Source organism: Anser cygnoides, chromosome 5 (genome assembly GCF_040182565.1).
Source record: "Anser cygnoides isolate HZ-2024a breed goose chromosome 5, Taihu_goose_T2T_genome, whole genome shotgun sequence".
In the NCBI taxonomy this organism is placed as follows: Eukaryota; Metazoa; Chordata; class Aves; order Anseriformes; family Anatidae; genus Anser; species Anser cygnoides.
In genome coordinates, this window is record NC_089877.1 from 32,189,458 (window position 1) to 32,204,278 (window position 14,821).

The 14,821-nt window shown below is 41.5% G+C and overlaps 1 protein-coding gene across 1 annotated transcript in view; it reads right to left on the reverse strand.

Annotated features, from left to right (window-relative positions):
* CAPN3 (calpain 3) overlaps window positions 1-14,095 on the reverse strand; it is a 29,323-nt gene extending 15,228 nt beyond the window's left edge. Inside the window, exons 1-9 of the mRNA XM_066998720.1 lie at window positions 13,220-14,095; window positions 7,588-7,657; window positions 6,600-6,718; window positions 5,754-5,887; window positions 5,179-5,347; window positions 4,374-4,514; window positions 1,734-1,817; window positions 1,223-1,308; window positions 407-484 (exon numbers count right to left, since the gene is read on the reverse strand). Coding sequence (XP_066854821.1) covers window positions 407-484; window positions 1,223-1,308; window positions 1,734-1,817; window positions 4,374-4,514; window positions 5,179-5,347; window positions 5,754-5,887; window positions 6,600-6,718; window positions 7,588-7,657; window positions 13,220-13,513 — 1,175 coding nt within the window. The 5' untranslated portion in view covers window positions 13,514-14,095. The remainder of the gene's footprint in view (window positions 1-406; window positions 485-1,222; window positions 1,309-1,733; window positions 1,818-4,373; window positions 4,515-5,178; window positions 5,348-5,753; window positions 5,888-6,599; window positions 6,719-7,587; window positions 7,658-13,219) is intronic.
* Between the last annotated feature and the right edge of the window lie 726 nt (window positions 14,096-14,821).

The following is a 14,821-nucleotide window of genomic DNA, read 5'->3' on the forward strand; positions in this document are numbered from 1 at the left end:
GGTTAACTGAAAGATATACTGCTCCTGGAGAGGTGGTGGAGAGTGACCCACATTACTGCCCCCATTAGGGCAAGTTTGACATGGGAGCTCTGGGATTTCCTAACGCATTTGACCTGTTGGTAAATTAACACAGGTACAGCTCCAAAATGGGGGACACCAAAATGAGAGGATGGTGCATAGGAAGAAGGATAGAGAGCTTGTCAAGTGTGGGATAACTAGAGGGACTGTGCTGGTAGGACTCAATAAACCCTGGTGGGAGATGGAGATTGCAGAGCAGGGGTTATTTGGAAATATGAGGGGAAACAGATTACTGTAATTGTTTTAACACACTTAAGTAGTGCAGTATGATTCATTTTTGCTGTAGTTGCACATCTAGAGAAACAATTTTTTTGACTGATATTCTCACCAGAACTCCCCATCCTCTGCGATCTTGTGTTGTAGACGGATTTTCTCTGCTTCATTAATGAAGTTCCACTCTTCTGATCTTCAAAGGAGTAAACAAGCTACATTACACTTTTGCAATACACAATTTTCTCTAAAAATTTCTGCTCTTTACTGTAAGTCTCTGTTGAAATTCAAGTGTTGTCATTCTACATTGACAAAAAAAATTCCTTTGTGAGATCTGCAACCATTTGTTCTCAATGCTACCCTCTCCACATGCTCAAACAGAGAAGGAATTGCTCTGCTCCTTTCCACCTTCACTTCAGACTTCCTACTAGCAGCTCTTAGAAATCTGTTCTTTATTTTATTTAGCATAATGACAAAAGTGCTTGCAGACTATCATTGCCAGAGTAGCTACTGAAATTCCTTTTTGCAAAACATGATGAGAAGCTTCATCCAAACATGCTCATGTGCTGACATCTTGCTTCACCCAGTTTTTCCATAACTTGAAAGATTCTTCTACTGTAAATTCTTTAACTTCTTGTTTTGAATATGAACATTGCTGACCTTGCTAGACAGTAAAAACAGACTAAATGTATCATTAGACTGGCTTTCCATTGGTTAAATCCCCTTCTCTCAACATCTTTTCTAGGTATGCTTTGCTTTCTACAGCTTTATCTAAGCACTGAAATATGATGTTCTTCAAAATGCCAGAAAAGACCATTTAAATACCTCCTTGTTAAATACTAGGACCATGCACAAGCTGTCTAAGGGCAAATGAAGCTGCATTATTATTTTTTTTTTTTAAATCAAATGAAGTTGCTGGATACTTCTTACTCACTTATCACTCCAAGGTCCGTTCCATTCCACCTGTCCCCAGGGGTTTCTCAACCTTACCAGGCGTATTTTTTCCCCTTTAAATATTGTCTAATTGAAAGAGAAGGCAACATAAATCAGCTGAATTATTTTGTGAGAAATAGGCTCAAAAAGGAAATGCTCTGTCTGACTCATCCCTGATACCAGCTCCCCCAAGTGATGGTGATTTTCAAGGCCATCACCCAGCCTGACCTGACTTGAGTGAGTGCAGGAAGACTGTAAGACCAAGAGGTGGCCAGCTATGGCCACCTTTGCCCATGCAGACCATGGAGGAACACCCATTTACGCAGAAAGCCAAAACTTGGGTTTGTTTCTCCACAAAGCTGCTCTTTTATTTAATTATTAGATTTCTTTCATAATTCATCTCCCCCTCCTCTCTTTTTTTGCCCCCCAATCCACAACTTTGCCAGTGTGCATGACGCTAGGCCATTCTAGACCACAGGTCCCCACAGTAGGAGGAAAGGGACTGTACATACCTCTTCCACAGCTGTGACAGAGTAGGCGTGACCTTTGACCAGCCCACAAGACATCCGGGTTTCATACTGCATTGGCACTATGGTCTGTTAGACACAGGATAAAAATTTGTGAAAGGCATGAGAAGCTCAGCCAGCTGCTCTGAGGCGGGAGGGAGGATGATGCTGTTTGGGTGATGAAGTCTTTTTTTTTTTTTTTGTCTTGTTTCCTTTTTCCCATTTATCAAGGTGACCAGGCTTAGTGTCCACAGAATTAACATTATTGATTAAAAAGGAGTGAAGAATTAATTTAAAGAGCAAAAAGTTAATAATATTCATTGTAGAGGACAATTTGTGATTTACCTTTTCCCCTTTGTGTAGTTTGCTTTTTTTTTTTCTTCCACTCAGAACATGCTAGTATATAGCATACCTAATCAAAATGATTAAATTTTCTATTAGTAGGACTGTTCAGCCTGGAATAGTATGTTCTTGTATGGCTCAGTAAGGTTATTGCAGATTAAACTGGAAACTTCAGAGCAGCTCAACATGTATTAGGATACTTTCATCTTAACACACTGCTACAATGTTATCACAACAATGTTAAAAAAAAAGTTCATACTGTTTTTACTAAATTACACTATTAAAAAATATATATATATATATATATATCTCCTGTGGAGATGTACATTTTATTCCATAATCTCTGTGACTGTAATTTTTTCAGCTGGCACACAGGAAGGGTGTAGCTTTCTTCAGCAGATATAAATACATTTGATGTCTTGGTAATCAACTGTTACTGTAAGTGATGCATTTTTATTTATAAGTCTGAAAATACTACTTACGTGGGAGATAAAGAATTGAGAGCAGGGTGGCAGGTTTATATAGTTCAGTATCCTTGCAGGAGAAATCACTAAGAATAGTGGGAAAGGAAGGCTACACTAAGTGCACGTGGACCACGTGTGAAACTTCCCTTCCTTCATTCCCTCACAGAGAAGTAACTGTGAGGCCCTGCCAGTAACTCTTCCATCTGTTTTTTGATGCATCTGAGGACATGAGAAAGTCAGGGCTGGAAATGGAGAATTAGTAAGGTCACACAGTTACATTCTCAGGTTGCGCAGGGAGGAATCTCATCCAAATACTTCTTGGCTGTCACAGTTATTTTCCATTATTTCCTTTCTGCTCTTGTTTCTTTATCTTGCTCTAGATTCTATACTCTTCCCATCTATTACCTCCTATCTATTTCCATTTTTCTTAATTTCTTCTCATGTTGTCAATTTCATTACTTAGCAGAACCCCTTTCACTCTTTTCTATTTAAGAACATTATTTTCTGTTGCTGGAACCCTGATCCACTTCTCTGGAGTGCTTCTGAGGTCTGCATTGTCTGCCTCTTTCCATCAAGAGCCATGATATTTTCTAGTGATGGCTCAGGAGTGTAACAACCAGCAGCAAAACAGTTGCTGGCACAGCAACTATAGAAAGAGTTTTGTAACGTTCCATCACTAGACAGTCACCAAGGGGGAAATTCCCCTCAGAACATGGGTGATTTGGACAGTCATGCGTGCAAAAGAACTGGGCTTTCCCAAAGAGTTACACCATTTCAGTCTTTCAGGAAGACTAAATATGGATGACTAAAGCAGAAAAAATGGCTACTTCTGCTGCAAATGCAGAAGAGTTTGCATAATCAAAAGTTTTAGAAATGTAGTATGCTTTTTTGGTGTTTTTTTCTCTTCTCGGTAAAGTGAGAGAAGTAATTTCTGTCACTAAAACACAGCTCCCTAAAAGGCAAGGTATGACAACTGTCTGGTAGAGAGAAGGGGACAGTAATGTGTTCATTTACAGATTTGGAAGCTTTTAAGTTTTAAGTTAAGATATGGGGTTTTTATCTAATGTTTTTAATAGCCCTCCTTTTATTTTTCTAGATACACAGCAACTTGAGCATATGAATTTTTTTCATAACACACACCAAACTAGACATGTTTTTTCCTTTTCCTTGTTGTGCTTTTAAAATTAGGATCGTAAAGGCAGTAATCTAATAGGAGCTCTCCACCTATCTCTGAGTGTTCACTCACTCCAAGTCCACCCCAAGAGCAGACTCCCCTCCATTTGTGGGCAGTGTTCCATAGTTCTTTGTTTCAAAGTAAATTCACCAAGACCTTTTGTGCCTGGAGTGAGAGCTATACAGAGCTTGCTACTAATTTCTTTCTCAAAAAACCCCACGCAGTCTGGGAACTTGTTCCATCCTAATATTTTAATTCTCTCACTCTTTACATCCTCCATAAGTGAGGGACTTGCTAAAATGCATTAATCGTTTCCTGTTACTAAACTTAATAACAAATGTGGAACTTAGACGTATTTTATGTGAATCTGCTTTCATTTCTACTGTACAAGTAAGCTCTGAAAATTGGAAGCCTGTACCACAAGTCAGCAGCCCTTTGCATCAGTATCAGCAAAGCCCTCTAGATAGGTGTATCAGTGATGGATACACTTGGAAGGACTGAAGTCCTTAAACATGTATGTCAAATAGCATTCAAAAGAACAGATCTTTACTGTTGGGATAATTCAGTGAAGTGAAATAAGGATTTAAAATTGTAAGTGATATGTTTCTCTAACTGTTCTGTAAATAAAAGTCCTGTGAAATTAACTACTTCTAGAAATGTACAAACCCAGGCTGGCCTTTCATCTGTCCCCTGGTAGTCCACAGTGGGGTGAGACATCTGTGCATTTTCTAGATTCTTCACCATTCGAGCAATCAGTTCGCCAATGTCGCTTCGAGGAGCTGATCCGTAGGAAAAGCCTAAGTTATCCTGAGACAGAGAATAGGAGAAAAGTTCAGCGTGGAAAGAGGAGGCAGGGAGAGCAAAGAGAAATAATACAAGAAAGAGGAGTGTTTTTTGTTTGTTCGTTTTTTAAAAAAAGCCTAGATAGCTTTTCTTCTCTTATCTCTTCAAGATGGTCCATACTCATCTACAGTGGTTGGTATCACTGGTTGTTCTCATGCTTTTATTGCTATGTCACACTAGTTATTGAAACTAGTGGTTTTTTACTTTCACTTCTAAATTAACCACAGTGAATATAGACGATCTAAGGCTATGTTGGGAATCAAGGGATTAACTTCCTAAGCATTTGGACACTTTGAGCATCTTTGACATGAAGATTTGCATCTCAATCAAGTTGCAGCACCTCTCTACTAACCTCTTTTTACTTGAGGTGAAGGCACTGAGAGGGGGGTGATGGTTTTGTTGGCTGGACCCCTTCTCCTGACCTCCCTCTTCTGCTTCTGTTCACTTACCTTTTGGAACTTTCCATTCTCTAATGATAAGTGTTTAGTGCAGGCTGCCCTATCTCCTACAAATGGATGTTTGCTTATGTGGACTAAACCAAGCTGTTCCAAAAGTTGGTATATATTTGATTACAAATGGAGATTTTTGCATATCTTAAGGCTTATCTGTAAAGTTTATATGGACTCACATCAATGGAGCTGGCCATGAGGGATCCTCTGGCAATGGCATGTTTCATGATTTTATAGATATCTTTAGGAGCATCCTTTATCTCATAGAACTCTGTCACTCCTCCTGTGAAGTCCTCCATGGCCTCTGTGGTGTTGCCTCCTTTCAAAGCTTCATAGGACCCGTGGAGTCTTGGAATGAGAAAAGAATTGCAAGAGTCTCTTTTACATAGATAAATATATGTACATGTATATACTATATATTTTTTCTCTTATATGTAATATATTTATCTACTGTGTGTATGTATAAATATATATATACATATACTAAATGAATCTGTTTGCTAACCCTTAAATTTATAGCTTTAAAAAATGCCACCTGCAAATAAAAAAGATGTTGAAAATAAAATGTAGGCTTCTGAATGAATACCCTGAAAATATGCTTTACCCCATCCCTAATTCTGATCCACTAGACTCTATGCAAAAAGGCAGTGGTATATGCAGAGCTTCTCTACGTGTATGTGACAAGTCCTGTACATGAGTTTAACCAGCTCCCCAACCACAGGGAGTGTGGCATGGTGCAGCAGGTGGTTCTTACTTTGCATAAGCCTTTTCCAGGAGAGCGCTCCAGAACTCGTTGCGCTGGGAGGACTTGGTGAAGACCAGCTGGTTGTTGTATGTGGGTAGGCAGTCATCGATGACAACGTCCACCCAGTCTCCATAGCGCCAAAACTGAATGAAGGCAAACAGAAAAACCTCTGGGTTCATTCTGTGCAGAGAGGGGGAAACCTGGCTGAAAAGCTGCTCTGGTTTATGCTGAATCTCAAGTCCTTCAGATTTACCTGGTGCTCCTGCAGCCACCTGGATTTTGGACAAGCATGGGGAAAGGCCTGTGGCTGGGGTGAAGCTGTACTGCCAGGTCCTGCAGTACAGGACCAAAAAGCAATGACATGGGGAGGGAGGCAGCCATACTGAAGTACCTAGGGCAATGCATCCATCTTAAGGGAGTCTCTTAAGAGAACCATGGGGAATACACAGAGCAGCCATTCTTTTCTGGAAAAAAAAAATCAGTTCTTCAAGAACTTGTTTTTGACAGAGACCAGCTGCTTGTGGGTCTAAAAATAGTTGCTCTTGCCAACCAATGTCTTTGTGTTGGCTGTAGCACTGCATCCGAGCAGCGAGGCAGGACCAAGCACCTGTTGCTTTCCCTTACACACAGGCCTTGCTGATCTGCACATGCTTCGTTGGTGGGTTAATGCTCCCTAATTGCCCTTCTGTGACTGCCCTGTTGGAAGAGTTTAGGGTGAGGGAATTTGATCCTTATTCCTTCTCTGCTCTTGCTCATACTTCCACAGAGTGGGGAAAGGAAAGGGAGGGAACAGGGTGCTAAGAGCTGAGCTTTGAATATAATTACATCTGCTTACTGCTAGATGAAGGGACTCACCTGAAAGTGAAAGATGCCAGCATAGTTTTGTATAAAGGACTGGTCATGAGGTATAACTCTGCAGAGCAGTTTTTTATTCAGTGTCAGACAAGCAATGGCAGCCAGGAACCAGCAGTCACCTGTAAACAAGAGGAAGCAGCAGACAAAATTAAGGGACAGAGCAGCTAGAATCAGAGGGAAAAGCTGAGATACTGCAAAGTGATAAATTAATTCTTAGTACAGCATGCCATGGCCTTTCAGTAAAGGGCTGTTCTCCATGTGTTTTGCAGTACTTGAGCACTTATTTATTTATGCCGTGGAAGTGCTCGTTGGCACTATTGGCTACATACACCTGTTAAATAGAATGGAAAGATTAATACATATTAGGAAGACAGTCATGTGATTTGTTATAAAACCGTGAAAGACATGGAAAAGCTGAGAGGGGAATGACTTTCCAAAGCAGCGCAGGTAAGCGCCATATGGATGACAGTTGCAGAGGTGTCACTTGTACATAAGTAGTGGCTTTATATATCAAAGTATTTCTGAGCTTCTGAGCTTAAGTTCTTCAGTATAGGGGTTGCCCTTGACTACAAGACACACTTAGCTGAAGACCTCCAGAAGCTCCTGTTTGAAAATAACAAGACTAAATATCTGAAACAATACAATTGTAGCTGATGAGATTTTAATCCAAGTCAAGTAGCTCCTTATCTCTTATCTTGATTTATTTTGTTCATCCTCTATGCTTGAGAGAAAGACCAAGTTTTGCCAGGTGGTGCTTTGTAACACAGTCATGATATTAGTTGATGAAAAGCAGAGTTGTTTGCTCAAAGTTCTTCCCTAGACTGGTAGTAGGCAGATATCACCATTTTGCTATAGAGAAAGAATTAGTACATGTGTAGTATTATACTGAGAGAATTTAAAATGTCACCTTGGAAGCAAAAGTAAATTAAGTGAGAGCTAAACTCTGATGCAGACTAAAAAGTGCAGGGAAGAAGTAACAATTTCATACCTAATTCTCCTTGGCAGATATCTGTTCTGTTAGCTCCACCAATAATAAATCGTGGATTCTCACAGATTTCCTGTAAAATATAAGCAGATTTTTGAGAAGAAAAAGCATGCATTGGGATGCCTGTTTTCCACAGAAATAAAGGCTGTTTCAGGATACTGGTTTTTCTGTAAGACAGTTTGTGGATATGAAAATCTCTTTCAGAGTTTCATCTGTAGAGCTTCACTAATGAAATATTTTGGAATCTGAATATTCCAGGTTTCAGGCAGCAGAGGGAAGGACTATGTAGGAAGTACCAGCAAATGGAGGTGGGACTATTGCAGTGTTTGCACAGAATCTTTTCCATATTCACTACATCGTTGGTTTCCAAATGGGATGAAAACCCCCACAGGGTTTGGAAAGGCAAGGAAAGTGGTAGGTATAATCTGTCCTACAGGGGGAAATAAAAACAATCTATCTCTAATGTCTCTGCTTTATCAAATCCCTCACATTCAAATGCTTGGTTTTGGGAAGAAAAGGAAGACACCTAACTTTTGGACCATCTCTTGCGAGGGTAAGAAAAGAAAGATATTGCAATCTGAGGACTAGTTTCCTGAATAGCTGCAAATGGGGAAGAAGACATAGTCCAAGAACCCATTTTGCTGGAAGATCACAGGGTTGGAGTGGGAAGGAGAATGAGAATACAACTGATAATTGCTTGTGTGAGTGGAAAAATTGACTGTACAGGTGGCTACCTCTGTGTACTGAAGCATTTTCCCATGTCATCAGGGTAGCCCTGGATTTTCCCAGACTCATGTTTCAGGTCTAATAGTTTCACTTGGCTTTGACCCACTTTTTGCTCCATTGCAGTGTTCAGCAGGGTTGCTTTGATGTAACTATTTGGATTAGTCATAGAGCCAGATAGAGACCATCTCTTCCGGCTCCCTGCAGCCTTACTCTCCCTGTGGAAGGGAATGGAGGGATTGTCCTGTTATTTCAAGCCTCAGTCAGCTGTTCTGAGGTCCAGTTCTGTCAAGGCAGCTGTTTGAGATAACTTCATGCTGTTCTCCACCCACTAGCTTCCTCACATTGTCATGGTGCTGTCTTGAAAACTAGCTGTGAGATATCAGGCTTTGGGATTTTTTTCCCTCCACCATTGCTGCGTTTACGTCCTGACCCTGCTACTACTAAAATAACCAGCTCTGGAATTCAGCATGCTGTATTTTAGATTAAAGTAGTTAGATGATGCTTAATTGTTTCCAAATATTAAATATACATTGATGATTGCTACTCAGTGCAATTTACTACATCTTGAGCTCATTTGCTTTGGAGGATGATCTGTAAAGGAATACAATGGAGGGAATCATACATTTGCCATATGGACTGATTTTAGGCATGACCAAAATGCTTTTCTTGCATTTTTTTTCACAGTGGCTAGATGCATTTAGTACACTGTGGATATGCTTTCAATATTGTATTACTCTGCTTCATCTCCGGCTGTGCTAGTTGTGCTGAGTACAGCCAAGGTTGCAGGGAAAGGTTTCAACATCTTCCAAGGCTGATGAAAAACAGTCAGCAGAGCAAGACAACCTGGTGTTTAAGATGCAGTTAATTCATGTGATCTTCCAGTCTTCCTGGCTGAGCAACAGGTTGCTCCTCATCTCTGAGGTCAAGTTACCAGAGAGAATTCCAATAGGATGCACCTCACTGATGCCATAATTCATCTAGAAAGAGTCTCCTCTGATCAGTGTGACTCAGACTGCCTTGGGTACTGTCCAATGGACCTTTTATATTTGTTGTGTTGATTCAGTTTGTATTGTAGTTTCATTACAAAGAGCCAGAGTGAGCGTTGCAGCAACAGACACAGAACTAAAGGAAAAACCATCCATCGTGCATGCTGTTTTCTGGACAGAGTACTTATGTGCTAGTTGGAAGAGAGCAATGGAAAACACAAAGGCAGCATGCAACTGAAAATGGCATCTGACTTCTGTTACATTTTCCTTAGCTTTTGTTCTCTGTCAGGAAAAGTCCTGCAGTCAGGTTATACTGTTGCAGTAAAAGGCATTTATTCCTTTAAAAAATGCTTGTAATAGACTACAGTTTTCTAAGTAAATTCCCTAAACCCATCCCATCAAGCAGAGGAAGAATCTTCTTGGCCAAAGAGTTCATGGGCTGCTGCTTTTCCCTTGGCCCCTTATGGTCCAGACCTTGTTTGCCATGACATGGCTGCACTTCAGGCTTCAAGGCAGAGCCCACCCTTGTCAGACATCAAACTGGTTGTAGAGTTCCAGAGTTGGATTCCCCTCACCTGAAAGTCCTGCCTTGCTGGTAATAAACACTGTCCTTGTTTTGTGGTAGCAGTGTCCTCATCTCCCAGAGCTAATGTGAAATTTCCAGAGGAAAGCAGGAAATCTACCTAGGAGCTGTTAGCAATCTAATTTTATGACAGGAAACCTATGCTTCCCTGTGACCTAGTTCAATGTAACATTAAACAAACTCTTCCAGATGCCCTTGTCACCACCACCAGCTGATAAACCATACTGTGCACCTCAGCAGCCTGGTCAGATGAGGCACTGAAGCCTCCTCTGATTGCTTTCAGCTGGAGGGCCGATTCCCTCCGTGCACGGGGCCTGCAGCGCAGCAGGACAAGGCTGCCATAGCTGTTGCTTGGCTTTTGCCCAAGCTGTGCTTGCGAGGTCCTCTCTTCACGTTCAGGTGGTGGCATGGCCATCACAGTATAGAATTACAGAGGCCTCTTTGCCACCCCCACAGCAGGCTTCATAGCTGCCCTGTGTGGCAGCCGTCCTTTTGACGGTGACGCTCCTTGTGACCTCTGTGCCCAATCGCTTTGGGAGGCGGTGGCAGAGGAGCTGGCCCCTGGGGAGCCCCAACTGTGAAGGGAAGAGCCAGCAGGGTCAGATGCAGGATAGCAGGGGGTAGCTCCAGGGGGATCTTGTCCCTGCTGTGGGGTCCTGCCGAAATCCCAGAAACAGCAGCAGGCATTCCTTGTGTTAGTACGTAATGCTGAGACCTCAGCTCAGCCATGCTGTTCAGCTGAGGAACATCACTGCTACCAGTGCTTGGTTACGGTGTTTGTGAATGGCAGATACGCGCCCTTTAGACTGACTGTGATTCCTTGAAAAATACTTGAAAATTCTGGAGAAACTTTCATTCAACAATCCCATGTGGATTCGTGTCATGGAAAATAATTCTCATTTACTACCAGCATTACTCTTTCATGGATATTATCATTCTCCTACATTAATTTTTTTGTTGGGAGAGAAGTTGGATATAAATTGGTTGCATGGCATGGCTAAGGTGACAGAGAAAGCCAGAGGCAGTCAGGAACAGTCACTTCTTTCCCAGCTCTCTGTTTCAAACAAGATCTTATATCACATGGACCACTTGTTTATTTGCTATTTCTGGGAGTAAGTGACATATGCAATACACTATAGGAAAAGGATTTAGAGTGGAGCTAGTATTAGGATATTCTCTCGGGACTTTCTGAACGGTCTGGTATTTTGTTTTCTTTTAGAATATGTTCTCAAAGTCAATGTGAACTTCAAACTGATTTCAAGTTACCACTTTACGAGACTACAGTTTATAAACTAGCCACTTTCTTTGCCAAAAAAATGCCATTACAATTTGATAAGAACAAAAGTTATCCATATCTTTATGGTATTATAAAACATGTAATGTTTTGAGTCTATGATGTTCTTTAATATGCCTGTCATGTCTATTCCTGTGTGGAATATTATCAGACATGCCCTGCTGCCAGTGATATATTCTTCAGTTTCAAAGTCCAATAAAGCAAAGTCTTGTGTCAATCTGAGATCTACATATATATGTCACTTGCATCAGGTCTCAAGAGAAATTTCATTTTGCAGTCATGGTATGGGTCCATTGTAAAAGAAGCAAGCATCACATGCAGCTCTTCCCTCTTTGGGGACCTGCTGGGTACAGCATTGTCCTGAATTACAGGGTAGCTTTAAAAGAAATACATTTGCAACAGAAGGCACAGGCATCTCAACCACCAAGGCCCAGTGGGCCCCAAGCAGGGTAGCCACCCACGTTAGGGTCAGGACCGACTGGTTCTGTGACCCATAGCATGCCAGCACTCAGCAGGCCATGACCCCTACTCTCTGGAGCCCCTGCATCTGCTCCAACCTGTGACTGGTGTCACGGATACATCATTTGCCTGACTCTTGTGTTGCAAAAACAAAGATAGCTTTGGTTTTGGTAATTAGATTGTATTTTGAGTTTTATACAGTCTCAGATGTGTTGTAGCTATGTGAATAGTAAGTATGGATGAGAAAACTTCATTGTTAATAACTGGCCTAAAGAAATACCTTTGGGATAGAGGTCCTGAAGTCTGAACCTTTCTAAAAAAACAGGCTTGATCTGCACACGCTCATTTATATTAGTCAAAGGTGATGGTGCATTGCGTTTTTGATATTTTGATATTTTCATATTCACACTTGTAGACTGTTTGCCCTAGGGTGCTGGTACCTATCCACTATACTGCCATACTGCATTCCTCCCTGTAGAAATATGGGAAATCCCATCCTTTAAAGATGACTGATCACGGCTGCATTTAGCTCATTCACACCCATTTCCAGGAGCTGATGCAGCTGCGGTGATGGTGATGAAGGCGTGAAGCTGCACCCTGCCATGTGACAGTGCAGATGCACAGGGCACCCAGATGTCCCTCATGCTGCTGTGAGGGCAACGTGTGGCCTGCCTCTCCTTGTGTAACAGCCACCCACTAGAGCGCCTGGTCTTTTGCTATTTACTGATGTTCCTGTAGTCGGTATTATCTATCTCTGCTAACTTTGTCCCTGAAGCACAGATTTCAGTGTTGGAGAGGTGTGGCTTCTGTGAAGCTCCTCAGAACCACATTCTTGTCAGGCAGGGGACAAGGGGACATCCCAGGGCTGGCTTGCTAGAAAACAGCAGATGCCCAGCAGGAATGACAGAGAAAGAGGAAAACTAGCCCTGCAGTAGGATAGGGAATCAGTTATAAATTGAAGAATTATTCTTCCATGTGTGGTAAAGAAGGCAGCTGGCTCAGGAATGGCCACAAGACACTAAAAGGAAGGAGGGTTTGTAAGCAGGAGTCTGTCCTCATAGTGATTGCAACACCCATACTCTTGGCAAGCAGATAAAAAGCTAACCAACCTTGCCAAGTCTATTAAGCAATGTGGAGAACTAACAACTGAATAAAAGCATGTTTTGGAATATTGTCTGTCCTTGTATTTTCACAGATTAGGAAAACTGAATACAAAAGACAAGTTGTAAGTGAAATGAGGTACTGTTGAAACACTAAGCCTCAGCAAACCCAGCAGTATATTGCAGAACAACGAGGACAATTTTTTTGTCAGATGAGAAAATTCCTAGCGGGTCATGTAGGAATAAAATTAAGTTCCATACTTCTACATACTTCCTTCTATTTTTTGTTTTTATTGTATTTTGGCCATAAATACCGAAGTATGCATACTTGCTGAGCTTCTAGAGCCTAGCTAGTTATCTTCCAGGAGAGCTCTAAGCAAATACACTTCCAGCTTATTCTCCCCTCAACTCCTTCTGCAAGAAGAATGTATGTTCATAGTGAACAATTTACAGAAAACAAAAAATTATCAGCAAATGCGTTACTTACGCGTGGTCTTTTCCATTCAAACTTGATGGGGATTTTCTGGCTGTAGAAGAGGGAACTCTCATTAGGTGGGAAATCAGGATCCTCATAGAGAATGTTTTTCTCTAGGCACTTCTTGTGAAGCTCTTCATAGGTCTTTTCCTTTACTTTGATAATGGGCTGGTTGCGACTTATAATGGCAGAATAAATCCCCCCTGTGCCCCCACCTGTACCTTCAGCTGTAGTGGTAACAGTAGTGCTGGGAACTGACCCAGCAGCTGTCTGCTGAGCCACTGCTGCATTTATGGCGGACGGCATGGGAATCAGCCTTCGAGCAAGTGTTGAAAGAAAGCAAGATCTTGAAAACTAGAAGGAAATTTGTGAAAAGAGGAAGTTGTTCTTCCCTCTTTTTTCTTTCTGTTGAGAATCTCCTAGTCAAAGTTGTAAGCGATGAAATTCCTTGTGACTGAGCACATCGTGCATCTTCTTGAAGGGCCGCAGTATTTTGCTGTAAGAAGCTGGAATTTGTTCCTTGATGTGGCACAAGGTAATTTGTAGGCTGACTCCTGTGCTGGAGTTGTACTAGCGCATGTGTGTGTGCGCTGGCCCTGTGTATAGAAACACTGAGAAGAGGCGAGCTTTAACCCGTGAAATCTAAAAATATCTACAGGCAAAGAGTGAGAGAGAGGGAAAGTGATAGGGAGGGGGTTAGCGTGGTGGTGTCAGTCTGCTGCACAGCTTGTGCTGGGGCCAGGAGCTGGGTGCAGCCTGACTCCTGGTGCATGCAGCTCCTCTTTTCCTTTGCTAGAGAGAAAAAACAGTGAAACTCCCACTGGTTTGGGAACATACTCATGAGGTCTCCCTAGCCAATAAACTAGTCCTGATACTCCTTAAGGAACTGTTGTACTTGACTTGTTGTTTCTGCCCTTTGCTATAGAAAAAAAAAAACCAAACATTTTATAGAGATGATTATCTGAAGACACAGTCCCAATAGCAAAAACAGTAATTTTATTTGATGCTACTGAGGTCATTTCAACACCTGCCAGCTGGGAGTTGGATCCTCCAGGTAACATCAGAGAGAGCAGCTTGTGAGCGCTAAGATTCACTTGGTGATACCTACTTCTCATGTGAGAAGGACCTTTTTATACAGGGGCACTAAAATTTGTAAGGGGGCCAGTATGGAAATTGGGCCATTCTGTGTGTGTTAGGATATACCAGTCTTAGAGATGTCTGACTTGGCACATTTATTTTGTAACACAAGAGTGGGGTAAGGGATAAATTCAGTGTTTTTATGAAAGAAAATCAAGTTGCTCTTCCTTAACCCCATTGTTCTTCTCTATAAAAAGTTTTTAAATAGTTGACATTTTCTGTATGTCAAGAAAAGCCCCCTAAACCTTGATTTTTATTTTTGATTGTGAAGTCTTAAATCACGTAGTGACATCAATGTTATTTTTGCCTAGTGAAACTAGTATCTGGAGTCTGGCTGATGTACGCATCGCTGACCTTTTGCTCTAATACTGTGGTATTATGCCAAAGCACTGTTTTTTTTTTTTTGTTTCTCAGCTGTTTGCTCAATTTACTAATTTCAAATCGAGTACAACAGACCATTTCTATAGCTCGTTGTTC